Source organism: Nothobranchius furzeri, chromosome 15, assembly GCF_043380555.1.
Source record: "Nothobranchius furzeri strain GRZ-AD chromosome 15, NfurGRZ-RIMD1, whole genome shotgun sequence".
Classification (NCBI taxonomy): Eukaryota; Metazoa; Chordata; class Actinopteri; order Cyprinodontiformes; family Nothobranchiidae; genus Nothobranchius; species Nothobranchius furzeri.
In genome coordinates this window covers 38,552,467-38,580,011 of record NC_091755.1, presented here as the reverse complement: position 1 = coordinate 38,580,011, position 27,545 = coordinate 38,552,467, and the positions used below count along the sequence as shown (strand labels likewise).

Below are 27,545 nucleotides of genomic sequence, written 5' to 3'. Positions count from 1 at the left end.
ACCCAATCAATGGGTTAAAATGACCCAACTGTATAGTTAGGACTACCCAAAATTGGGTTAAAAATAAAACCCAACTTCTGGGTTATTAAATTACTAAACCTTGGGTTAAAATGACCCTATTCTACCGTAAATACAATACAATAAATAAAATACAAATTGAATAATTCAATAAAACAAGATGAACATGTCTCAGTCAATTCTTTATCACAAAAATTATGTTAATTTTCAAAATACATAGATAACAAATAGAGTTGTGTTTTCTACTTTCTCTAAACATGCATTCATATTCAAACTGGTTTTGTAAATGACTGCTAATTGCATTTTTTAAATGACAAATATTAAACATTTTGTAATTTGTAATGTCTTAAACATGTTAAACAACTTTAATGGAAGAACTGTAGTGAAGTGAATGTCCATCAGCTCCCAACACTCACCTTAATGCTTTAGTCAGCAGAACATCAACCTTACATCATAGCAGCATGAGCCCTCAAAGCTTCACAGCATTAGATTCATGATGCAAAGATGAATGTCTGAATAAACCCCCAAATCTGCGCACGTGGTTTTGGATAGTTGACATCGACACAAAAAATGTTTGAGAACAGATGGTATTCCAGTTCCATTGATGGTCAAAAATTCTTGGGAACATCGATGGTCTTCTGCAGCCATAAGGACATGTGGTGCTCCGCTGTGGTCCCATTCAGGTTCTTCACCAGGCTGGTTCCAGTCTAAGTTGAGGGGGATAGAGGAAAAAAAGAACAGATTTAGGCATAAAGGTTATGATTTCACAAACAGCTGTTGAAACATATTTGGAGTGGGCTGTGAATGATAACTGAAGTAAAAAATAACAGAACTTACATGTTGGAAGTCAGTGAAGGCTTGGTCGGAACGCTCTCCTTCAACTTGTATGGCGCAGTTTGGAGAAGCACTGGCAGCAACAACAAAGCCACATCCACCCATTTGTCTGTAAAATTGAAATGTGTAACATTATTCACATGACTGTAGCATAAAGGCCCTCTGCTGTTAGCGGGGATGCTACCACTGGTATAAAATAGCCAGAAGACCTAACGTCCCCCAGTAGAGCCTCACTATGTCAGGGAGTGTGGACAGAAGATCACAACATTTTCCAGAGCACTTGTGCTGTCTTTTTTTAACCCAATACGCTGGGTCAGAATTTTTAACCCAAGGATGTGTTAAACTGACCCAACCTCTAAAAATTCAGCCTTAACCCAGCAGTTGGGTTAGAGAAATAACCCAGCATTTTTAAATGACTTGGACATGTCTTTAAAACCACAACAAGAAGAAGCGCTAAAAGCCTTCCTTCTAAAGAAAGATGTACGCGCCATTGTCAGAAGCCATCTTTGACTGCAGCTAAAAAACTACAGTGTCGCGCGATACAGTCGTCATTGCCGCTATTTTTCTGATTGGGTGTTTTAAAACTGGCTAGTCCCGCCCCTCCTGGTGCCCTGTGCCTCTGAGTATCCAGACTCATCCTCTGTGCAGAGGTCGAGTCTCTAAGGCCAGGCTTTGATCTTCTGGCCATCAGAGGCAAGAAAGGTGGGATCTTCCTTGGACAGCCAACTTTTTCATTATTGCTATCACTCTGCCATCTGGATGAGAACGTTTGGTCACGTGACTCACGTCAGCCAGATAACTTTAATTGTTTTATTGAGGGGACACAAATTGAAATAAATAAACAAATAAATTAATAAAAACATGTAAAAATAACTAAGTCTCAAAAATGGCACTTTGGGCAACAAGGAGGAAAGGTCAGGGTATCACCCTGCAGGTGCCTGCTGAATAATAACAATAACTGAATAAGGGCCAAATAATAAAATAACTTCTTCATAAATGCATGAATAAATGTCTATCTATCTATCTATCTATCTATCTATCTATCTATCTATCTATCTATCTATCTATCTATCTATCTATCTATCTATCTATCATCTATCTATCTATCTATCTATCTATCTATCTATCTATCTATCTATCTATCTATCTATCTATCTATCTATCTATCTATATCTATCTATCTATCTATCTATCTATCTATCTATCTATCTATCTATCTATCTATCTATCTATATCTATCTATCTACCTCTTTTGCATATTTGTAAATATTGTTTGGTAAAGGTGGTGACGTAATTTCCGGTGGGAATGTTCCAGCGGATTTGTCCTGGGATTTAAAAGGATGCGTCTGACCAGCAGTCAGCAAGTGAACGAGCTGGCTTCGCTGCTGCAGTTGTGCGACATTTAAACACTAACTAAATGAACAAGACTGACACGAAGTCAGCGTTTCATACATTTATAATAAAAAAAGAAGATAAGTAACATTTGCGCTTTTTCTGCGGTCCATCATTTGATTTACCGATAGGAAATCTCCGGAGCTCCTTAAGGTAAGAGGACAAACCCTTCGGCATCACTGACACATTGTAGCATATTTTAGAAAGCAGCTGGATTGTCAGGTGATTTGTTTGCGACACATTTGCGCTTTTTCTTCTAAAGAATGTCAACAGCGCCAGTTTCGGGGGGGGTCCTCTGCTAAATAAACAAACAGGCCGTACCTCTATTAAACATGACGTTAGATTATTATTGTTTATTAAATCTGTTTCTGCTCCATTTGAATGGAAATCAGTGTTTTAGGTAATTGGGGGTGGGGGGTCTTCGGCTGTAATGGTGAATTGCTCATTGGTCTAGTTGGTTTCTGTTCATATTTTAGAAAATGGAAATGTGGATTTGTGGAGTAGTATGGGCAAAAGTCCACCAACAAATATTCATTCAAACTAACACTTAATGTGAGAACTTCATTTGCAGAAACAGATTACGCTCTTTTTATAAATTCTATTAAATTCACCTTCTTGCAGTCAATCAAAGTGAAGTGAATTTGATCAAAAGCGACCTTCATCAATTTTTCATATTTAAAACGTGTGGACTCATATGCACTTTAATGTTATAAATCACTGTAAAACTAATGGCAGCCTTATTTCCTGTCAGCTGTGCTGTGAACCATGATCCTCCTGACTCCCTCCTCTGGTATGTACTCTCTACTCAGTCTCACCTTCTAATCACACCTGCATGTTGTTCCGGTGTGCTTTATTGATGGAGCTGATCCAGACAACCTTGGACTGCATAGTTAGTAATAAATAAATGTAACATGTCATGCATGTTGTATATATTGGCTGCAGTGAACACCATGGATTATTTACATGTGACTATTACAGCAAAATCTGTTCATCTGAATCTGATAATATGTGCAACTTGGTCCTTAACAATAATTAAAATGCACGATTCATTCACAGATAAACGTTCACAAGCTGCACCTGATGCTCTGCATGAGACTAACTCTCAGCTTACTTAATTATCACTTAAAGGTATAGCAGAGGATCTTTTTCTTTCGGGTGGATCATCTGAACTAGAGGCCGGCCGATATGTTCAATTTTTTTCTATATCGGCTATCGGCCAATTTTTTTTTAAAGCTGATAAAAAATTTTTTTTTAATCAGGCACCTGTGTGGCCAACTGCCGCCACAATTAGACTGTAGAAAGGACCCAACATACCGTTTTTGTTGTTGTTTTTTTTTTGTTTTAAGTTTGTTTTATGTTTGAAGTTCAATAAATATTAAGAAATGTATTGACTTATTTAATAAATATTGCACACAGTGGGTGTTAATATATATATATATATATATATATATATATATATATATATATATATATATATATATATATATATATATATATATATATATATATATATATATATATATATATATATATATATATATATATAATCGGCCTTAATAATTGGCTTTGGATATCAGCCATCAGCAACAAAATTCTTTAAAAATTGGTATCGGTCTTAAAAAACCTGTATTGGTTGGCTTCTAATCTGAACCATTGGTCTATAACTGCCAATCACTCTGGTGAAACGTTCATGCTAGGCCATCATGATACGTGCTAGTTCCTGGGTTATGTGCAGAGCAGTACACCGTCATTCCTCACTGTTCTCACCAGGTTTTTTTTAATGGCTGAGCCGAGAGAGAAAAAGTGTCTTCAAAGTCGATGATAAGAAGAGAAAATTCTCCAAAGTGAGAAATAAGGCCGGAGTTATTTTAGGAGACTCGTTTCACCGATGGCGTGCTCTAAAAGCGACGGCTGGGCTCCCACAGACGCTTCTGTTGCTGGTTTTCTGCTCGACAGGAAAGCGAAAGTTCGACGTGCTATTTGAAGCAATTCCTTTCAAATTATTGCTAGAAGAAGTGCTGCAAGGCCGGCAGATACTTTTAAACAGAATGCGCATTTTTTCAAAAGGTGGAGAGGGCGGTTCTTTCCTGAAATTCAGAAACATCCTCCGCAATACCTTTAATGTGCTTAAATCATAGTAGATATGAACTGTTACAATCCTCATAGGTTCAAATAAATACTGCATATATATATATATATATATATAAGTCCAGTAAAGTAGCGTTTCATTAGAACCGATGAGGACCATCATGAATGACACTCACCACCATGCTGCCAACTCTAAAACTGTTGGTAGTTTATTGTGTTTAGGAAGTTTACTTCAGATGATTTCCATAGTGACTTGAGAGGTTTCTTTGTTTTTCCATGTACTCTCCTTAGCTGTTACCTGGTAACGCAGCAGGGTGTTGCATAACATGGGCCTTCCCATCATGCTTTGCACTCATCAGGCAGGAATCCAGAAATAGAGACCTGTTCGTGTGTGTGTGTGTGTGTGTGTGTGTGTGATTAGAAATTGCAGAAAATTAGAAATCTGTGTTTGTCTGATTATTGTGACTAAAGTTAACAAGACACAATTATTAATCAGGCAAATACACATGATTACATGGTTTTGAGTGTTACGCCGGTGTTTCTGGCTTTTTCTGTGTCAAGTCTTCAGTGATTAAAACGCCAGGTGGCGACTTTTGTTAAAGCACACAAAGAAAGAAAAAGATTGAAAGCATGCTGTCAAGTGAAAGTTGTTGTTGCTCTGTGTTTTGTCTCATTCGCTGTTTTCTTTCAGATGAAGAGTCTCTTGCGTTCGCCTGGCTTTGGAATCACAGGAAGTTCAGGGAGAAAATCTCATGAAAGGTTGCTACTGCAACATTAAAAAAATATAAGAAATATTCAGGTGCATGCTGTTTTGTAGCGCTTTGATTTGAGAGAAATCAATGCGCTGGGGGGTGATAAAGAATAAACAAACATTCATGTTGGCGGGTGGAATGAGGAAATGTCTTTAAAACTCATGTCTCTTCAGTCAAATTGTGACACAACAAATAAAAATTCACTACTGGCTCCATAAAGAAAGACATAGCAATGTGAAATAAAAGAGTTTTTCCTGATTTCATTCGTTTTGTGTTGGTCTCACAGTAAAATAAATCAATGTAACCCAGAGGTGGGGCACTTAAACAATAAGACATGTTTCCAATCAGAGCCAGTGCTTCAGAAGGCAAAGTAGGATTAAATATACCATTGTGTCCAGAAAATTCAATTTTAAGATGGATTTCTAACATTTTCAAAGACAGCCATAATTCTTTCAGTTCAGCGTAGAGGTAGGAGTATAATGTGTGTAGCCTCAAATTTTAACTTTACCTTTAACAAAAAGACCTGCAACTGAACATTTTGAATTTAAAGTGAGACAAGAGGTGTTTGAATCAAACTGGTCCCCTCCAAAGAACTGCTACTGAACCTGTTTGTTTAAAGGTGTGGATCACTGCTTTAACTCATTCTCTGCCAGCGTTTCTCGCCGTTTTTACTGTTTTTTTTTTAAGAGTGACGGAATGTTGCGCGCTAGGATGATGCAGCGGAGACTCGCCTCTTACATCAGGAAGAATCCGCGCGTTTCGAGTCTTATCCGTTCTTTCATAATCCGTTGTCGAATTGTGATCGGCAGACGCTTTTCCGGTTCGCGCCTCACTTTTTTTTTTACAGGAACCGCCCAAAACGATCTCGTAACATGTGGATTTTCTGCTTCCTGATCATGTGGCGTGTGACGTACGTGGATGAAGATCGGCTTTAGAGCTGAGATGTTTGTTCTCTCGGCGCGGGGGCTCGTTCCGACACCCACACAGTAAAATAATTCAAATGATGACTTTAGTAGGCATGCCTTGTACAGTAATCCCTCGCTACTTCGCGGTTCGTTCATCGCGGATTCGCTGCTTCGCGGATTTTTTCTTTGGAGCATTTTTCAGGGGGAATTCGCAGATTTGCGGTATTTTTCACTCATTCGCGGTATTTTTCTATGCGAAATATCAAGAAGTTCTTGTTTTTTTCATCAATTTCATCATAAAATGCACTTTTTGTAATAAAACAAAAAAAAAACAAGTAAAAAAATTTTTTTCTTGAGTTTTACCCACAAAAAGAGAATGTGATCATACGGTAATTCAATAGGGAGTGTGGTTTCACAGACGCGGAAGTGATAGCGTCGGTGAAACGCCGGCTGATCTAGGAACCCCCCGAGCGTTCGAGCGTCAACGAAGTGACACGGAAATGCCGGCCTTTCCAGAAGTAAGTAAGATAACTTACTATGAGCTGATAGTTCGTTGGATGGATCGGTAGGTTGGAAACTCTGATCATGAATCTGAAGAAACGATGACTGAGTGGTGAGCTGGAAAGGCGACTTCCGTTTATAGCCGCGGTTTGTGACGTAGGTGCGATGTGGAGGGAATCCCCGCGAGGGGCATGCTGGGAGTCCCTACTTCGCAGATTTTCACCTATCGCGGCCAGGTCTGGAACGCATCTACCGCGATAAACGAGGGATTACTGTACGCTGTAATCTGGTGGGGGAAAAAAAGCCCAGAAGCGCCTGTATCAGCACGAGGAATTCAGCTGGAGGAGAAAGGACCGTCAGACGACAGGATCTGGAGTCATAGGCTACGTTCACACTGCAGGCCTTGATGCTGAGTTCTGATTTTTTGAGTAAATCTGAAATTTTTGTGTGACCGTTCACACTGTGACTGAAATGCGACGTCAAACTCTCTCCAGTGTGAACGCTCCGCGGCACCAAAGCGACCCGCATGTGCGGAAGACGAAAAGTCACACTCAGTAGAACCAAAACCAGGAGCGGCGGAGTTGTGATGTAATCCTGATCCTGTGGTTAAACTATCAGTGAAAACTTTCACACCTGTTTAAGTAGCTTTCCGGAGTTGTCCCCTTTCAGAAATGATGTATGGTTTTCAGAAATCCGTAAAAGTGATTATCTGATCATATACTTTGATGTAATGTAAGCAATGTACGTTTTTGTTGCTAAGCACGCCCCCTGTCCCGCAGAGCTGCGTGCAGTAGGAAACTGAGCACCAACCAGAACTAACCAATGGCATTAAACTACCTCTTACTTACTTCAAATTTAAGGAATACCTCGGCTGATGCAGAGTTGATGAACTTCTCACGAACAGTTGTCTTTAAAATATAAATATATGAAAACACAGCATGACGTGAGAGTAATACTTGTAAAACAGCGTGTTTTTAGCTTGTTGTCAGCTACAGAAGCACATTTATTAACAAGAAAAGTGAAGCCACCATCTTAAAAAAACAAAGCGACAGACTTTTTGTGTGATACGCTTGTCAGCCACTAGATGGTGCCATCGGATAAGAGGAATACTCCGGAAGGAGACTTTAATTCTTCTGTTTTGGGCTGGAAACTGTTTTAAAAACTGTAAACGTTTTTACTCCTTGTTCCCGCCGTCTCCCTGAATCATTATTCACAGAAAATGTTCCGTTATTAATTTGTTCACGGAGATCCCCCACCCCCTTTCTTCACGGTGAGACGCTTCCCTCCAGCAGCACCTCCTGCTCCCATTCACATTCTCTCTTGTAGTTTTGATTCCAAAACGTAAAACAGGATATCCAGACAGACTCCTGAACTCGTCTGTCAGCGCTTCTCCTCAGGAACATCCGCACGCGACGCTCACCTCCGCTGACTCAGTGACGCAGGAGACTGATTTAATGCGACATGACCGTTCAGACTCCAGTCGCTTTCAAAAACATCAGATATGTGTCGGAATCCGTACCACATATTCAAGTGACACGTGTTGCATTAAAAAAAATCGGATCTGTGCGTTCAGACCGTCATAAAAAAATCAGACATGGGTCGCATGTGGGGGAAAAAGCGGATTTAATGCACTTTTTGTCTGCAGTGTGAACGTAGCCTCGTTTCTTCATATTTGGGCATCTCTCCTCTGATTGGATAACAGTAACATGACATTACCACTGACTGTTTTCTCTGTGACACAGATGTCTCCACAAATAACACAAGAAGGAGTTCTGCCGTGTGGTGGAGTTGCGAATGCTAAAGGTTAGCCTCTACTAGTGGCAGTGTGACGTAGATCTGTGAGGCTTTTCAAATCCTAGAGTTTCGCCGTCTATTTTCTATCAGAAGGTAACGCAGAAGGTACAGTTGTGGTCAGATGTTTACATACACTGGTAAAATATATAATATAATGGCTCTACTGAGTGTCCCGTTATTTCTAAAACTCTGATTTTTCTCTGATAGAGTGATTGGAACAGATAGTTCTTTGTCACAAAAAACATTCATGAAGTTTGGTTCTTTAATGTCTTTATTATGGGTTAACAGAGAAAAGTGATCACATTTGCTGGGTCACAAATATACATACAGCAGTGCTAATATTTGGTTACATGTCCCTTAGCCATTTTCACTTCAATCAGGCGCTTTTGGTAGCCATCCACAAGCTTCTGGCAAGCTTCTGGTTGAATCTTTGACCACTCCTCTTGACAGAATTGGTGAAGTTCAGTTAAATTTGATGGCTTTCTGACATGGACTTGTTTCTTCAGCACTGTCCACATGTTTTCAATGGGGTTTAAGTCAGGACTTTGGGAAGGCCATTCTAAAACCCTTATTCTAGCCTGATTTAGCCATTCCTTTACCACTTTTGATGTGTGTTTGGGGTCATTGTCCTGTTGGAACACCCAACTGCGCCCAAGACCCAACCTTCGTACTGATGATTTTAGGTTATGTTGAAGAATGTGAAGGTAATCCTCCTTCTTCATTATCCCATTTACTCTCTGTAAAGCACCAGTTCCACTGGCAGCAAAACAGCCCCACAGCATAATATTCCCACCACCATGCTTGACTGTAGGCATGGTGTTCTTGGGGTTAAAGGCCTCACCTTTTCTCCTCCAAACATATTGCTGGGCATTGTGGCCAAAAGCTCGATTTTTGTTTCGTCTGACCACAGAACTTTCCTCCAGAAGGTCTTATCTTTGTCCATGTGATCAGCAGCAAACTTCAGTCGAGCCTTAAGGTGCCGCTTTTGGAGCAAGGGCTTCCTTCTTGCACGGCAGCCTCTCAGTCCATGGAGATGCAAAACACGTTTGACTGTGGACAATGACACCTGTGTTCCAGCAGCTTCTAATTCTTGGCAGATCTGCTTTTTGGTGATTCTTGGTTCACTCTTTACCCTCCTGACCAATTTTCTCTCAGCAGCAGGTGATAGCTTGCATTTTCTTCCTGATCTTGGCAGTGATGAAACAGTGCCATGCACCTTATACTTACAAACAATTGTTTGCACTGTTGCTCTTGGGACCTGCAGCTGCTTTGAAATGGCCCCAAGTGACTTTCCTGACTTGTGCAAGTCAATAATTCGCTTTTTCAGATCCATGCTGAGCTCCTTTGACTTTTCCATTGTAGTGTTTGTGGGCGTTTGTATCCAATGAGCCCTATTTACCTGGCCTAAGAGAAGTCACCCGCTGTAGTCACTCACAAGAAGTTAAGAGGCCATGCTATGAAGCTCAGTTCACTGACACGTTTCTAAGTCGCCAAAATTGCTAGTTCATGTTGCTGTATGTATATTTGTGACCCAGCAAATGTGATCACTTTTCTCTGTTAACCCATAATAAAGACATTAAAGAACCAAACTTCATGAATGTTTTTGTGACAAAGAAGTATCTGTTCCAATCACTCTATCAGAGAAAAATCAGAGTTTTAGAAATAACGGGACACTCAGTAGAGCCATTATATTATATTTTTTACAAGTGTATGTAAACTTCTGACCACAACTGTAGGTGTAGGAGACTATTTTCATGTTCAGCCTGCATGAAAAACTCAGGGTGGACGATTATAATCAGAAATAATGATTAAAAAATGGTTTCTCGGTGTTCCACACCTTTAAATGTGATCTGAAGCAGCTGTGTAGAATCATAAGCAGCAGGTTGTTGGCAACAGAACAAATTAGCCTGAAAACTCTCAGAAATAAATCACTAGATGTTCATTAACACTCGGTTAGCGTTTGGAATCAGGGGAATTCACTCACACCCAACACCAAAATGGCTCGATCATCCTTAAATGTGTCGAGCTCAAATCAGATATTGTAGCTGAGTCATTCCCAGCACACAGTTCCATCTCTAACAGATTATACATAACATTATTCACACATTTAATCGAAAGAATAACACAACATAATCAACAATTCATTCAGAATTAGAGCCACTGACACTTTTACCTCCTCAAAGCTTAGAAAGATGCTGCCAACTATGGAGGTTGCCACCAGTGTTAATTTTGTTGACAAAATATTTTTGGTTTTTTTCTTCGTCACGAAAATATATTTACAGACGAAAATGAAACAAAATTTCAAAATAAAAGTTTGGAAAAAGACGAAGACGATAATTGAATTGATTGATATGTGACACATTTTATCACAGCCTGAAACCATTAGCATTAGATATATTGGCAATGCCAGCTTCTCAATCTTTTGCAGAAAGAGTGTTCAGTATCACAGGTGACCTCACTAGAGGGAAACGCAACCGAGCAAAGGTCACACTAGCACGAAGTGCTTTTCTCAAAATGAATCGCAGCAAATAAATATTCACACTGTTTGGTTGAGCCTGTGTTGTAACAAGTGAATATCTAAAAACTCAGGGTTAACATGTTTAAATTTGCTGTTCTTGTAAATTCTTGTTGTGCAATTGCTAAAAAGAGCACCTTTGTAATTTCCAGTGTGCTTTTTGTTTTTTATTAAACACGTAAGTGTTAAACATGTGAGGTGTTTTTTTTATTCAAATATTCTATGTTCTTAGCTGTGTGTGCTATATCTGATCAGTGGTGGTTAAGAGTTTGGACCCTGTGTATTAAATTACACTAGTTTTTCCGTGCTCTATACAAAAGTAGGAAATTACTTCATTAGAAAAAATATATGCATTTTGTTGACTAAAATTACTTATTTTCATCGACTAAAATTGGACTAAGACTCAAATTAATTTTTTGCCAAAAGACTAAGACTAAAATAAAATTAAAATTTCCTGTCAAAATTAACACTGGTTGCCACCACCTCCACTGAAGCCCCGGCTGAAGTGTTATTATTGATTTGAACAGTTGTGAGTGCTGATGCCTCGTTCTTGTGTTAGGTCAGCTATAACAGGCTGCTATGTGTCAGGGCTGAACTATAATATTAACCTATTAAACTTTCCAGTTTGTTCCACCCAAACCAATTATTGAGCGCCATTTTAAAACAAAACAAAACACACGTCTTAAGACTAATTATTGACCCATCTTCTGTTCAGATTCATGTGACATCTTTCCCTTTTTAAATAGCAGTCGTTGCTGAACTGTATTAATTCTGTTTTCAGTTAAAAATGGTTCATTATTGGTCAGATAGGACAGCGATTAGCCGCTAATGAAGCACTGCTTGCTGTTGCATGCTGTAGGCTGTGCACGTGACCGAATGAATTTACAGTAACACATGTTTTTGATCAGAAAATGGATGAGTGTATCATAAGGTGGATCTCCGTTTAAAAACATTCATCTTGGTAAGTGATACTTCTCTTACATTAGAAGGGGGCATCAGTTGGGTGTGATGTTTTTTTTTTTTACTTTTTAACGGTGTGAAATATGCTTATCCTGTAATGGTTCATGTACTAAAGCAGCTAGTTACCCTCCCCTCTAAAGCTGACTCAGAATGAGACATATTGAGTAAACTAATCCCATTATAAACACATCAGAGGGTCAGCTGGTGTGGTCTTCTGATGCACTAAACTCAGACGACCACTGACTGTTGCTGTGGTTTGGTTTCAGATTTCTTCCAGTACGCCAACAAGCTCCTTCTGAATGATGATGCCATGGGACTCCAGGTGAAGGAGTTTGTGCGTAAAAATGCTGCTAACGCGTTGTCAGTGGCCAACATGGTCATGGGCATGGCGTCCATTCTCAGCAGCCTCAATGGGTGAGAAGTATACACAGTTAACCTTCTCAAACACACACCTAGTGTGCAGTGGAATATGTGGTGTTGGCTTGTGGAGACGATTTAGAGCAGGGGTGTCAAACATGCGGCTCGCGGGCCGGATCCGGCCCACAAGCGGGTTAAATCCGGCCCGCGAGATGGTTGTGTAAACTTTATTTTCATACTTTACAGTGTAGAGTGAAAATAAACGTATCTTTGTGAGCAAGTTTTCTCTGTAAAGAGTATAAATAAAACAAAGCTGCGCTCAAGGCTCACACAAGAACTTGAGTCACATCCTGAAGTCGGCCGCCACTCAGGATGTGACTTCTGATGTTGATGTGCTGGTGAAAGCTAAAAGATGTAAAGTAAAATGAGTCAAATATACTTTAAGTGCTGCATGGAACTGATCTTGCCATGTGATCTGTAAGCTCTTTGGAATCACTAAGGAATTTTTTATTATGTATTGATTTTTTATTTTTTTCAAATTTTCAAGTACACTTCAGGTGTACACTGTCCTCAGACTCCAGCCTTGTTTTATATTGATTGTATTAAAACAAAGAAAACAATCTGAAGTTGTTTTTTTATTTACCGGTCCGGCCCACTTGGGACTAGATTTCCCTCAATGTGGCCCCTGAGCTAAAATGAGTTTGACACCCCTGATTTAGAGTATCGGAAGCCAAGCCTGAAGCTAACGCAGGACCTGACGGGTGGAAAAAAACACCCACCCCTGCATTGTACCTGAACTTTAAAGTTGTGTTTTGCACACTTTCCGGTGATTATTTCAGTAATGATAACTTTTAGACACAAATGAACCAAAACATTGATGAAATCTTCCTTTAGCAGCATTCGCGTTTGTTGTTTTTCACTGGTGAGCCCTCTTACCCGTCACAGCGGGTTGCTGTCATCGAATAGCCCAGCCTGACTCTCACTTGTTTGGTCCAGGCACCATCACGCTGCGTGTTGGCTGGTTCTGATTGGATACCTGCTGGATTTGGCAGACGGGGCGGTTGCTAGGCAACTCGACGCCTGCTCGGCACTGGGTAAGTGGAAGGTTGTGGTCCATAGCTTTTACCAAAGAGCAAGTCCAGCTGTGCAGTTGGCAGTGTTTGTTGCAGTCTTTTGTCTGGACTTGCTAACTTGGCTGCACAAACTCATCGGAGGAGCCGGCAAACTGTTGAAAAACTTTGATCAGTCTTTGAGAACTTCTAGAAGAAAATCATCTATATTTGTTAGGATAAATAGAACTTTTTTTCCATTTAGACCATCACTAGTTTGAGGTTTAAATAAAAGTTGTGTCGCATAAAAAATAACGCTTTATTATATTGTTATGAATGACTTAAAGTTCAGACTACTTTCTAAAGTAAAAATAACCTTTGCTCCACATGCAGTGCAATATACATAAAGCTGCACTCGCACAGCATGAGCTCACTTTATCACAGAAGCCCGAAAATAGCTCCCAGGTGCATCACAGTCGGCTTTGTGATGTTTTCACCAGACTCTTTCTGCATGACTTTGCACGTGGGCCTTGTTGTGCTCCCCTAACATATTTGTGTTAACTCAACAATCACTTTCTGATTAGGCAGCATACGTCTGCAGGATTCTGCGCCAATTGTCTGTTTTATCCTTTTGCTTTGGGGTCTCCGCATATCTGAAATAGCTAAAATAGTTGACCCTGGGCTGTGGGATTCCACTCCGTTCACTCATGCCATAGCCTGAATCACCTCATCACCATTTGCTGAAAATGCGTGCTGCCCTCCTGAGGGATAAAGCACCGAGAATGTTGTTTATAGAAAACGCTGCCTGTGTCAGCCACTGAAGTTTCCACTGTCAGATGTTTGCACGTGCACACACCACACTAAAATTGTCTGCTCTACAAACGCCTTGTTTAGGATAGTTTTTTCTTCATAAGAGCTCCGAACGACCACGGGCTTTAGCCTTAGCTCGGGATTGATCCACCTCTGCCATCATTCATCGCAGCAAAAGTCGTTAGCGAGAATGCAGACGTAGCTTTTAAATGTTTTTGTAAAAATACCAAAGTTACATGACACGTCTGCTGTACCAATCAAATAACTGTCACAGAATCTTTTTATTACAACACGATTCTAACACATCATAAATGTTTTTCATGTTTAGGTGCAAAACTTGACGATTTTGCTGATTTCACCACCTTTGGGATCGCCACGTCCCTTCTGCTGAGGACGTCTGACTTGCTGGACAACGTCCTGTGCATGTGTTACGTTCTGTCCGTCTTTGTTCGTCTTTGTTTCTTCTCAAGCGGTGAGCAGCTAATGCTGTTGTTTCTTTACACGCTACCTTCCCATTTAAACATTGTTTACCTGTGTTTTTTTTTTCACAGGTATTCCCTTCGTGTACCGTGGCCTTCCTTGCATTTACTCGTCCGCCATCTTGGCCAGCGCCTCTTTGCTATCGGAGGGGAACATGGCCATGCTTCGAGTCACTGCTGTGGCCATGATCCTCTTCATGATTAGTCAGAACTTCTATCCCCATGACAAAGTGCTGGAGTCAGAGACCTGGAAGAAAGTGGTGTACGCTGGAGGTAGAGTAACCCATAGGAAAAAATGTGTTGCTCATCAGTTGTTCAATCTCATCTCTTGAGATTATTTTGAGAATCTCTTGTGTGTTTCATTCTGTGATCATTTGTTTCTGAATAATTTCTCCTAAGGGTCCCTTAGGAGCAAGATATAAGCTAAAAAGAGAAAAGAGAAAAGACATCAGTAAGACAAATGAGGTTGAGTTGAGAGACCTGTTTGAGCAATACTTTAGAACTGGGATAAACAGAAGAGATCTCATAATGGTATGGTTCTGATCTCAATTACGTCTGTTATTTTAAAAAGGGATTAAGGAGAATAACATGAGATGAATCTGAGAAATTTATGAGACAAATCTGAGAAGAATGAGCCCTAAATGAGATCTCATCATTGTGTGTCCAATGTCTCTTCCGTGTCTTCATTATTTCTCTTAATTATTTTACCAAAGCCATCTATGAGAACCATCTGAGCCATATTTGAGAAATTTAAGAAATTAAGAATGTAATTGTAAGTCTGTAGTGATTATAACTGACTGTAAAAAATACAAAAATACTTAAGCGCTTAACACTTTATTTAGTTAGCACAATTAGAACACCATTCATATTTGGGTAGCAGCGTATTGACTTTTCTTAAACCCATTACAACAAAATACATTAATATAAAATAAATAAGATAAAAATTAAATTCAATACAAAAATAAAAGTTATGTCATTGTCTACTAACCCCCTTGCTTTGAAGTCAGGCCTTAACCATGTTAACTTTACAAACAAGGATTAATATATATTTTTAAAAAAAACTACACCTGACTTTTTAACAACTGATAGATAATTCTAAGGTCAATCAGAATGACATACTATCAATACTTCCAGACTGTCAACAACAAACAATCCTGCAGAGAAACCTGGAACAAATCCACTTGGTATTGGACCATGTGAAAACAAACACGAGAAAATACTGCCTATAACGCGAGTACAACCAAATCCCAAAACTAATTTGGCAGTAGGGTTGCAGGAATTAACCGGTTTGACTATTAACCACGGATAACCCCCCGTACAAACTTCTCAAATGCGGCCTATAAAAAAACAAAAAGACAACAGCGCGACTTGCACGGACAAAAATAAAAGTGGAACTGAATGTGCTTACGCAGCAAAAGCAGAACAGTGATAACAACCATCAGGATCGCTCCATTTCTATTTAGAAAGTGGTTAAAGTCTCTCGTGTGGGGAATATTTCAGATATATTAGATAAATTCTTACACAGGAGACTTCAACCGCTTTCTAGTTGGAAATGGAGCAGTCCTAATGGTTTTTGTCAATGTTCTGCATGTTCAGTTTCACTTTTGTTTTTGTCGGTGCAAGTCGCGCTGTTGTCTTTTTTGTTTTATAGGCCGCGTTGGAGACATTTGTGGTCAATAGTCAAACCAGGTAATCCCTGCAACCCTACTTGGCAGGAAATGTCTCAACACTTATGGTCCATGACTAACAAGAAAAAAACAACAATGGATAAGAGAAAAAGCAGACCACATACTGTATATCATAGCAGTATCCTACTCCTTAGAACCTGCTCTGGCCCTACATTTGTTGACAAAGGCTTTCTTGAGCTTGGCCTCTTCAATTTGTTCCCAACCAGGTAGAGTGGCACATCTCAGGACATAGGCTATAAGACAAGAACATCAAAGTCTGGCATGAGTAATTAGACAAAAAGACAGCTAACACAACCACACTTCAGGTTAAAAGGACATAACAGTGTGACATCTATTTCAGGTAAAATAATTGAAAATCAGCATGTTTATTTCATTAGGCCATAAATATGAAACACAGATGAGGATAAAGTATGTTATACTTAACTGGAAAAAACTTAAAAGGTGTGTACTGTTTTTTTGCAACTTGGACCTTAATTCTAGCATGCAATTTGTTCATTTACTCACCCTGACAACTTTAGTGCTATTTGGAGTTTTCTAGGAGATATTAGATCAATTCCCAAATAATGTAAAACAATATAATGGGAGTCGCCCAAGCACCCAAAGGGCGGCGTTCTAAATTAGGACACAAAACGTTTTCATTTTTCCAATGCTGTGTTATGAATCAGAAGCACTATTCCCGTTAGTTTGGAGAGTCTTGGAGGTGATTTGATATTATTTGGGGTCTTATACAGCTATTTAGTCAAACTAGCTGGCGCATTTAGTGACGTCACGGTTGATTAGTTTTTTTTTTTTTTTGATAAATGTAAAAAAACAGCTTGAAACACAATATTTCTACATTTCTGACCGAGGTGACATTATCTACCATTATACAACAGTTAGTTCTGACCGAGTGACTTGACTGGTCAAGAGACTTCAAGAGTTGATATTGGACTATAACAGCACCGGGACTGTTCACAAACAGTATCACTCCACTGTGCACACCCGTTCTAACAGTTATTGTAGAAAATGTTTGTCGCCTAGCAACAGCCTTGTCTGAGTCTCCGTTTTGTGTTGGTACTATTTGTGTTGGCATAGCCTGATAAATGATTAAATAAATGAACAAATCATAATCTGTTGTTGCTTATTGTTATAAAAAATGAGCAGGTAGAACTGTTGTATAAAAGCAATATCACACTCGAGGTCATGCGTTGTTGCTGAATATCAGCACTGGCGTGATTTGGTTGTAGGCACGAGGCCGCAGGCTGAGTGCCGTAGATGATCACACCAGTGCTGATATTCAGCAACAACGCATGACCTCGAGTGTGATATTGCTCAATTGGAGACTGAATATAATCATTATCCACAGTACCTTGGCCTTTAAACCTAATTTTGAAAAACACTTACTAAGGATTGCATCCACTTTTTTATGGTCCAGGACCCGCTTTCCTTCCTTTCCAGAGGGGTTATTGCCAGGGCGACCAAAGGGGACTGCATTTTGACACTCCTCGACAGTAAATAAATGATCAAAAAGTGCATGAAACAGGCGCATGCTATGTGGTTTGGATGCTTGATTCATGGCAGCAAGGCGGAACGATGAGATGAACACATCACTCCCTGGAAAGAGCTCCTGCTGTCCTAATGGAGAGGATGGGCTGTCACGATGCCTTACTCCAATGAGATCACAAAGAGTCTGAAGCTCTCCGAGCTGATCTGGATCTGAGAAGGAGAGGTATAGAAACAATGCAAGGGTGAGAAAATGTCATGATACTCTTTAAAATTGTTACAAAGCTTTATTGGCAGGCAATTTAAAACAACCAAATAAATGACTACACGACCCAAAAGTGTTCACATTAAAGGACCAGGACTTTTTTGGACTCTTGAAGACGTTTTGCTTCTCATCTGAGGAGCTTTTGTCAGTTCTGAATGGAATATGGGAGTCAAGCTAATAAGCTGTCTATTGCTGCTTACAATCAACAAGTACTCCTCAAGAAAAGGACTTAAACATTTTTTTAACTTAATTTAGTTAGTTAGCTATGTTAGTTCTAGGGTTGGGCATCGATTGGAACCGGGACCAACTGTTAAGTTTCTCCCGGAATTTTTCAAAGTTTATTATTTCGATTCCTAGAATACCGACCAGAAGAGGAATCCGCGGCCGATCTCCTAGAAAAATAAACGTGATCTGCAAATTGTGATCAACGCTTTTCAGAGCTGATCACACCAGCTGTCTGTGTGCAGCACCGAGTCCCCCTCCCATCACCCAGATATAAACAAACACGTCTGCTGAACTTTTACTCCGTGATGTAAACTTTAACTCCTGCAGTGTAGAGGAAACGTGTTAAAAGACGTCAACACGGTGGATTTAATAGAAGCTTTAAAGAACAAACTCTGGATGGTGTGAGGTGAGTCTGTCTCACTGCAGAAATAAAAACACACACGGAGCTTCAGCAGTCGCTCACTAACACTCGTGTGTGTGTGTGTGTGTGTGAGCGTCAGAAGGCTGAACAATAACCTGTAGAATAATTAAAATCATCATGCTAGAGCAGCTTCTCCGTGGTGGACCACACCAGCTTCTGCCACAATAAATAATTAATAATAATATTAATAATAATAATAATAGTAATAAAAATTATAAATCACACACAAAGTTGTGAAATTTTTAATTTCCCTTCTGAACCATTTCTGTTGAGTTTTAATGTTTAAAATCTGTTAGATTGTTATGTTAACTTATCACCTTTGACCCTTCTAAAGGCACTAGATCAAGGACTCTGGATACTGTAATCCTTTGTTTACGAAGTTGTCTTTGCATTAAAATGCACTATTGTTTATTGTGTGCTATGATAGTTTGCTTTAAGTAAAGCAAAGCGCGTTGAAATGTTTTTTTTTGTTTATATGAATATATATATACACATACATATACAAATGTTTACAGGGATGTGTTTATACTTTTAATTTATTTTTAAAAATAAAGAGGGAGATTGTTAACTTGTTATTTTCTGTTATATCGCGTGAGTTCTGTTAGCCCGGGAGTTGTTGTTGGGTGTGCGGGGAGAAAATGGCGGCGGAATAAAGCTTTTGGAATGAGACGACGTCGTCGAGTATTTTGAGTTAACAGTTATCGATAGCGGCTACATTTAACTTTCTGTTCGGACTGAATGCTGCTGCAGCATGGAGGTGTCTGTACACAAATGGTCACTTTTCACTAGGGCTGGGCGGATTGATCTAAAATATCGATAGTATCGATCTAACGTTGGTATTGAGTATTTACTAGATACCTGCGTGATGGTATCGATTCAGTTTCTTCTAGCCTGGCAAGCCATGACGGTACTCACTGCTACAGATGTCGGTCAACGAGGCAGTCCACCAAACTCCATCAAAGGAGATGCAAAACACATCCTTTTCCTAAATAAATGTTAGTACTTCTATCTGAGTTTTTTTTTCATGTTTAGTTCATGTGAACAGTTTTTGTTAAGAGAAGTCTTATTTACAAGTTGTCACTGAACGCACCTTTGGTGTATCAGAGAACTGCTTTTGACGTAGTGTCCTTGAACATCTCTCGAAGAGTCTCACGGCAGCTCCAAGCACGAAGTTTGAACGGAGCAGTGTGTGTGTTTCATTGATAAAACTACGAAATAAAAGCCTCTTAAAGAGCAAATAACTCCAGTGGTCGTCCCTGCCCGCCGAGCTGCAACATCATGACTGGACACAGTTCCGAAAAAAACAAAGAGACGACTAAAAACACCGACCTCAGCCGGCCCACCTGGAATTTTGGTCCTGGTTCCGCTCATCACGTTAACTATCATTGTGATATCATTTGCAGATCACGTTTATTATTCACGGAGATTGGCCGCGGATTCCTCTTCCGGTCGACATTCTAGGAATTGAAATATTAAACGTTGAGCGATTCCGGGAAAAATGAACAGTTGGAACTGGTTCCAATCGATGCTAAATGCCCAACCCTACACATCAGCCAGTACAGCCCCACAACATTCAGAGCCTTAAGGAACTCCGGGTGGATCTCATCCACCCCTGGAGCCTTGCCACAGAGGAGGTTGTTAACCACCTCAGTGACCTCAGCACCAGAGATTTGAGAGGCCAACCCAAAGTCCCCAGACTCTGCTTCCTCACTGGGAGATGTGTCGGTGGGATTGAGGAGGTCTTCGAAGTATTCTGCCCACCGAACCACAACGTCCCAAGTAGAGGTCAGCAGCACATAGAACATAGAATATTAAACAGACTTAATTGCATAATTCTAAAAATGCTAGTAAGGGCCATGCAAAATCATTCCCAGGGCCGCAAATGGCCCCTGGGCCGCACACCAGGTGTAATGCAATAGCATATTTTTCTGTCTTTTTAAAAAGATAATTCAAATACATAAAGTGTTCAATTTCCAATCACTGATACGTTATAAGAAAAAAATAACATCATGAACAAATTGGAAAAAAAAAATAATAACTTGCCTATTCTTGCGAGGACTTCATCGATCTTTCTCTTTTGTTGTAGAATTCTTTCAACCTCCCCCTTACATCTATCACATGGTGTCCATGCATTTTGTTCCTGGCGACCAGGAGGAATGTTGCCCTGATCAGATGAGCTGCCTGAATCTCTCCTGTCTTGTGGCTGGTCAGATGCTTTTCCACTGTCCGATAGACTGACCCCACTACCTGGCAAACCAGCTGCAGGTGAAGGGCCAGGGGTGTCAAGGTCATATAGTGATGGGCTGGATGTTTGGCCTCCATAGAGTGATGGACCTGGGTTGGCATGGCCATATAGTTGCGTGCTGAGTAAGTGGCCTCTGTTGGAAGATGGACTTGAGGTATTGAGGCCATACAGTAATGGGCTGGGTGTATAGCTGCCAAAGGGAGATGGACGAGAAGTGTTGAGGCCATATGGTGATGGGTTGAGTGTACGGTCTCCATAGGGAGGTGGACCTGAGGTGTGGATAAGGCCATACGATGATGTGCTGGCTGTATGGACTCCGTAGGGCGATGGACGAGAAGTGTCCGTGCCTTTTGGTGATGGGCTGGGTGTATGGTCTCCGTAGGGTGATGTATTGATGGTGTTGGAGCTGTCATAAATTTATATTGAACCATAAATTACATTTCAGTAAACACAAAGACACATGGCAAATGATTACAAAAAACTGGCAGAATTACCTATAAAATAATCGTTTTATACTTAGACACAGAACATTTGTTACAACCCAGGTTGGACAGGTAAAGCCGTAACAACATTTCAATACCAGGGTTTTTCCTGCATTCAAATTTGCGTGGCGGCCGCCTCCAGCAAATTTTGGACCGCCCCAGCCTGATTTCACTCTGCCCCCAACTTTATGGATGTTATTTTAACTGCAGTTGCAGCATTGCGTCACTATAGAGCGCTGTATCAGCAGCGGTGCACCGAAAAGTACAAACACCACTACAGAAAAAAATCAAAAATGGCTTTTCTCGCTAGTTGGTGGTACATATCTATGGTTGGTGCTATTAACGTCCTGATTTTCCCCCAGGCTCTTCCAAATCAGAGCAGGGCTGTACAGTCCGATGAAAATAACTGTCTGTGCGTGTCTGTCTACTTTTAAATGTAGCACTGGTGCAACATCTTTGAATTACTATTTTCCCCAGAACTTTCTTGAAAAAAAGTAAGTTACGTGTAAGAAAAATGCATTTTACTGGCACACAGTGTGGTCATCTGGATGCAGTGGAGGAAAATAAAGGAACCAGCAAAGGCAGAACCGGTCCAAAGTTTGGGATCAGTCTCACGATCAAGTGACGCACAGAAAAACATATGATGATGGTAAAACTAAGAAAGACTAAACTCTACAAGTGGATGAAAAGTCCCCACCATCCTGTTTATTCTGCATCCTGCAGCGCTACGGATCAGAACCGCTGCAGATACGAGTCACATTACTGCTGGTGCCGGATGTACGGCAAGCTGTTGTAATATATAATTCACAAATGCTTCTATCTTTGAACATAATTTAAACTGGATTATTGCCAACCTGTACATAATAGACATGCCACCATTACATTGTTAGCAGCATAAATTAAATGTTATTACCATTTCCAATACAAATGCATGTTAATGACATGCATTATATTTTACTGGATATATTTATGTGTTATTTTGACTAAGATGAGTGTTATTAATACAAACCTAAAATATTACTGAAATGTAGGTCAAATATTAAAAAATAATTTAACTACAAATATAAGATGGAAAAAGGGAACTAAACACCAATCTAGTGCACATTATTGAGCGTTTTATAATAAGAGTCTTATTTCAGCCTGATAATTTTGTTTTATTTCATATTTTTTAGCAGCAAACCAGTTTTGTTTCATTTGAAATGTTGTGAAATGGAATATTCAATCAATCAACAGAAGCTTAGATTAGAACATTTAACGGAAAAATATTTAGCCTTTCAAAAAGTGAGGCTAATTAAATGCACAGAGTACGCATGTGCTGGTGCATGGTCAGGATGGTACCACCTCTGCCTCAATTTGAGCCAGGAAAAACCCTGAATACTAAACTTAATCAAGATTTTGTAATTATTATTGTAAGCCTACCTGTAGGATGGTGGGCCACCGGAGCTGCGGCTTGTTGCATGCCCCGCGTCAGGTGATGCATTCATGGCTGGGATTTCCTCACCATGTTCAGACAGTGGGCTTCTTATAATGGTGTTGGACTCTGATGAGTGTAATGGCACATTCTCTTTTAACATTTTCAAAAAGGACTTCTGTGAAGTTTGGTGGCTTTTTGGCAGCTTAGAATGATCCTCCCCTGAAATATATTCAACAGTGGCCCTATAAAATTTACCATCTGACCACTTTGCTAAAACATGATCTCCTGATCTAAGATCTTGCAGCTGCACAGGAGCCTCATCTCTTGACAAAATGTCAACGCCTGTAAAGATTTTGCCAGTATAACCGTCTTCCCATCTGACAAATACATGACACCCTGGGGAAGAAAGAAAGCAACTAAGACATTTTCTATTTAGTCACAACAACTTACACAGTTACTTTTGTAGGGGTGCACCGATGCAGTTTTTTGCCCAATCACCAATCTTGAGAAAAACCTGAGTGGCTGATTTCGATTTTTGTTTTGACATTTATTTATCATCACTCAGATCAGCTGATTCACGCCAATCTGACCCTCCGCAGTGTGCTACAGTGCAGCACGGAGCAAGAGAGAGGTGCTAATTTCAGGCTAGATCATCTTAATCAATCAGAGAAACTGGTAAGAACTGTTAGGGAAATTTGTTCAAACTAAATCACAGGAGATGTCCAAAATGTTTCATAATCCTGTGTGTTCATCATGTATTAAAAAAAAAACAACTGCATTTGGGGAAATCCAGATTAAAGCGAGGATCAATGCACGGGTGGAGACGTATTTCATCCACACTTTCTGTTAGGAAAACGCCTCTGAAAGAGGTGTCTCCTGGTGGACCGAGAGAGCAGCGCTGAGGCAGTAGTAGACCCCCCCCCCCCCCCCCACCCGGCGCATGAAAAAGGGGAGGAGGGCATTTTTTTTTAAAGAGACAAGCGGCTCAGAGCGCCAACGTGTCATATCGGCAGGTGAGTGGCTGAGCCAGGTGGGGGTGCAGCTGCCTCACCTGGAGACCAGTGCAGTGCAGCCACGTAGTAATTTGCTGATAACAACACGTTTTTCAGCTTAGCCATCAGCCACAGCTGGTTCCACATACATGTGGAGCAGAGTTTTTAACCTGAAAATGGAGATATAATTATGGTTTTGGGCTGAAATATTAAATTTAAAGTAAGTTGCACTTAACTGCCACACTTATGATTACACATGTGCACAGCACCATTAGACACTCATCTATACAGGTTCTCAGCAAAAAAAAAAAGTGTATTTAGGGCGTTACTTGCTCTTTAACAAGCACAGACAAGACTCACCCAGCAGATTTTACCGAGGATGTTTTTCTGCATATAATCCAACTCTTTATACCCAAACTAGGTCTGGATAGCGTAACCTCATGTTTTTTTACAAGCACATTGTCATCTACATGCTGCGCTCTACAGCAAGAGCTGCTGCATTTGGCACAGAGCTGACCTCCATGCTCTTCAAAGACTGTCATCAGTTAGCGCATCCAGTTAGCCAATATGTAATTATATATCACATGCCAAAGCCCTACCATAAAAATTGTTTTCACATGGAAATATGGACCGATTTTGATCAGCCCCTGCTCAAAGACATCGATGCCGATTGATCGGTGCACCCCTAATTTTTAAATCATATATGTAATGATTATTGCAGCACAACATAAAGCCTATATAACAGACACACTAACAGTTGACAGTATTATTTAGACACTTACCAGATTGTTCATTTAGCAGAGGGGAGTGCTGCAGGTCCTTCATTTTCTGGGTTGGAACCCGTAACCTTTTTTTGCCTGGCATTTTTTTGTTTTCCATTCTGTTAATTAAAACATAAATTCAGCTTCCACTTTTTCTTATCACAGCCAGTTAGCTATGCCACGTCCAACGGTCTGAGTAAAATGACTGTGGAATTCTTAGACATATTTATGACCCACTCCAATGAAAATCATGTTTTTTTCCTGTTTATAACATGTTCATGATGTATTTTTCTTATGTTACAGCTACTGCAGCAACAAGTTATTTTCAGCGCTCAAGTCTTGGGTCTTTCATATGGATCAAAATTGTTCATAATGTGGATTTTGTACATGTAGCTGTCCCTTACGTCTTTATTATCCCTGTATATTCCGCATCCTTGGGATTTTGACATGTTTTACACTTTCACCTAAATCCCCTCCTTATCTGCACATTTCACATTAGTTTACACTTGTAAGTCCGCCACAATTTCTGTCTCTGTGCACATCCCAGAATGCTCTGCGTAATCATGTGATCACAAGGCGCCAAATGAAGAGAACATAAAATATGCTAAATACTCATATCAAGAAAAACACAGTAGCGACAATGCTAACTCGTCCTTTTCAAATAATAGTACTTCATATTAAAGCCCAAACTCTCATCTTTCAAACTATATAAGTATCATTACTCTAGTGTAAAGCTCACAGAGTTACGAGCAAACGAAGCAGCGCAAAATAGCAAATTTCATGAAGGAAGCCTTTAATGTCAAGGCCACAAAATTAATGTGAGTTGTGGAAGCTAACTATCAAAGATTTATGCTAACGCCATCCACCTCTCCGTCTTCTCAACTGAAAAATATTTGACATCTTTGCAACGTTATTTGTGTTACATGCCATGGTAACTAATATATATTTTTGATTCTTACCTTGCTGGAACAAAAGGTAAAGCTTCAACGACCGACCAACGGACAGTTCTCTCTTGCTCACTTTTTTTTTCTCTCGGACTTTCCCGCACTCGAAACCGCTTGAAACCTGTTTTCATGCTATGGTCTTTTAGAGGCCAGTGTCACGTGACATAATGCTGTCCCCCAACAGGGCGGGATTCTAATCTAGAACAACATACTCTCGCGAGATTTGACATAGATCTCTGACCTGACTTGGGAGAAACATCACAGCGCAAGAACAACAACTAAAAGTAAGTAAATTGTTTTTGTTTTCCTAAATTATGCGCTCTTAAACACATACAAGGTAGGAGTCGTTCTACTACAGTAACGTCACTGCGTTGCATAAAAATGATCTAAATATATTCAACCACGTCCGCGATCACCTATCTAAGATGCCTAGCCACACCTAGCTAAAGCATGTATGTTTACTGATACATAAAGCGTTACATATACCCCCCCCCCCCCCCCCCAACCATTCTCGATCATTCTATCCTACTTACTGAAGTTACCTAGTCTTAATAAACAGTTATATATTATTTCTAATAACATTTAATGCTCCAATAGCGACGTATTGGGTGCTGTACAGCTGCATGTTGGGATAGCTAGATGTCTAAACAACTGAAGCGTTGGTTGCTTTGTGTTGTGAGTTTGTTAAACTGCAGAAAATGGTACACTCTTGTTGTGTAAAGGGCTGCCATGCTAACCTTCACAAGAAGGCAAAAAGGTTAAATGTAGGCTGGAGTCACGGTAATCGTATTTGGCCGTTTATTTTGATAGAGAAATCTTAAGGCTGTTGGTCATACTGACAGACTGTAATTACCCCGACGCATGCATGTGTGAAGACATTTTAAACGTTATGCACAGAGACTGCGGAGGTAACAACAAGATTCGCATCTGAGCGTTGTCTCAAACGTGGACACCATGATCAGTGCAGCTCGCTATCAGCACGCTGAGGAGCTGTAGAGAGCATCTTGGAGCATGTCTGATAGCCAGCCAGTCTCTGTTTAATTCTGCACAGAGACTGAGTCAGACTCCAGAACCAGACCACAGCAGGTAAAATCTTCCTACTTTAAGTGAAATCGTTTAATTGTGGCATTATTATGTTGCTGGACACGCTGGCCAGCTTGTTTAGAGTAAATATAATAGAAAAATTTATGAAAATTAAATTGTGAATTTTTATATTATTTGAGAGATGAAAATGATGGTAGGAAAGGATCAAGACCGTTTATTTTACAATTATTAAAACTAAACAAAGTAAGATATCATAAAACAAATGAAAGATGATTACAAATTCCAATTAGATACAAGAAAACAAAATATTTTAGTAAAAGCAGCTTTAACTAAAAGTGTTTTAAGCTGTTTTTAATGGTGTCCAGACTGTTAATACTACTTAATAGGGTTGTATTGGTACCCTAAAATCCTAATCAGATCGGTCAGTGTTTTTAAGAGCTCGGTTCGATCAATTTTAGGAATATTATTATTATATCTATTTATGTAATTTTTAAAGTGGCTCCTACAGTGAGCAGAATGAGGTGTCATCACAGGCTGCTGATCTAGCATGATGTCTTTAATTATTTGACAGGTTATTTGTGCAGCTATGAGGGTCACGTTCATACAAACAAGTGTTGTGTTTGACTTTTGATGGTCCGTGTTTTTATTTCTGCAGCGAGCCTTACAAACTCAACTCACACCGCCCAGAGTTTCTTCTTTAAAAGTTGTATAAAATAATGTGCTTCCTCAGCATTTTTTGTTGTAGGATGAAAACTTTACATCAGTTTTTCCAGGGAAAAGGTTTGGCTGATGTGTTTGTTTACATTTAGCCGCTGCGTGCCTGCAGTGTGAGAAGGGACAGAGGGGCAGCGCGACACTCCGTTAAGCGTCTTTACAGGCTCCAGTAGCAGCGACAGCCAGCTGGTTTGGTCCGCTCTGAAAGGCGTTAATCAGAATTAGCAGATCACATTTCTTAAACGGAGATCGGGCACATGCAGCCATCATGCATCACTAAATACAGCGGCTGTGCGGAAACTCGCCTGGAAACTTTCATCTGCTGCACTTAAATCACACAATAAAAATGCATTATTTTACGAAAAAAAATATACTGAAACGGTACGCAAGTGGACTGAGCTGAAACAGTTAAAC

The 27,545-nt window shown here is 40.0% G+C and overlaps 2 protein-coding genes across 6 annotated transcripts in view; one reads left to right on the top strand and one right to left on the bottom strand.

Moving 5' to 3' along the window:
- Positions 1-2,160: 2,160 nt before the first annotated feature.
- Positions 2,161-27,545, top strand: part of tmem269 (transmembrane protein 269) — a 33,199-nt gene continuing 7,814 nt past the window's right edge. For 3 of the 4 annotated variants that reach the window (XR_011516763.1, XR_011516762.1, XM_070545215.1), the window contains exons 1-6: positions 2,161-2,397; positions 2,996-3,034; positions 12,026-12,173; positions 13,113-13,210; positions 14,304-14,447; positions 14,527-14,727. Coding sequence is in view for 2 of the 4 variants with exons in the window: in XM_070545215.1 (XP_070401316.1) it covers positions 3,010-3,034; positions 12,026-12,173; positions 13,113-13,210; positions 14,304-14,447; positions 14,527-14,727 (616 nt within the window). In the remaining 2 variants the exon portion in view is untranslated. Of the gene's footprint in view, positions 2,398-2,995; positions 3,035-5,023; positions 5,092-12,025; positions 12,174-13,112; positions 13,211-14,303; positions 14,448-14,526; positions 14,728-27,545 lie in introns of all 4 variants that reach the window. The other variant, XM_070545216.1, reaches the window with a different exon arrangement.
- Positions 15,273-25,845, bottom strand: LOC129157221 (uncharacterized). 2 transcript variants are annotated; one of them, XM_054736516.2, is made up of 6 exons: positions 25,389-25,845; positions 24,451-24,548; positions 22,682-23,072; positions 20,579-21,186; positions 17,526-17,837; positions 15,273-16,375 (listed from the first exon to the last, which is right to left on the bottom strand). In XM_054736516.2, the coding sequence occupies exons 1-6, from the start codon at positions 25,502-25,504 to the stop codon at positions 16,266-16,268; spliced, it is 1,635 nt and encodes a 544-aa protein (XP_054592491.1). In that variant the 5' UTR covers positions 25,505-25,845; the 3' UTR covers positions 15,273-16,265. The 2 variants fall into 2 exon arrangements, with proteins under 2 accessions (XP_054592491.1, XP_054592492.1); XM_054736517.2 differs by having other exon boundaries at positions 22,682-22,802; positions 25,389-25,844.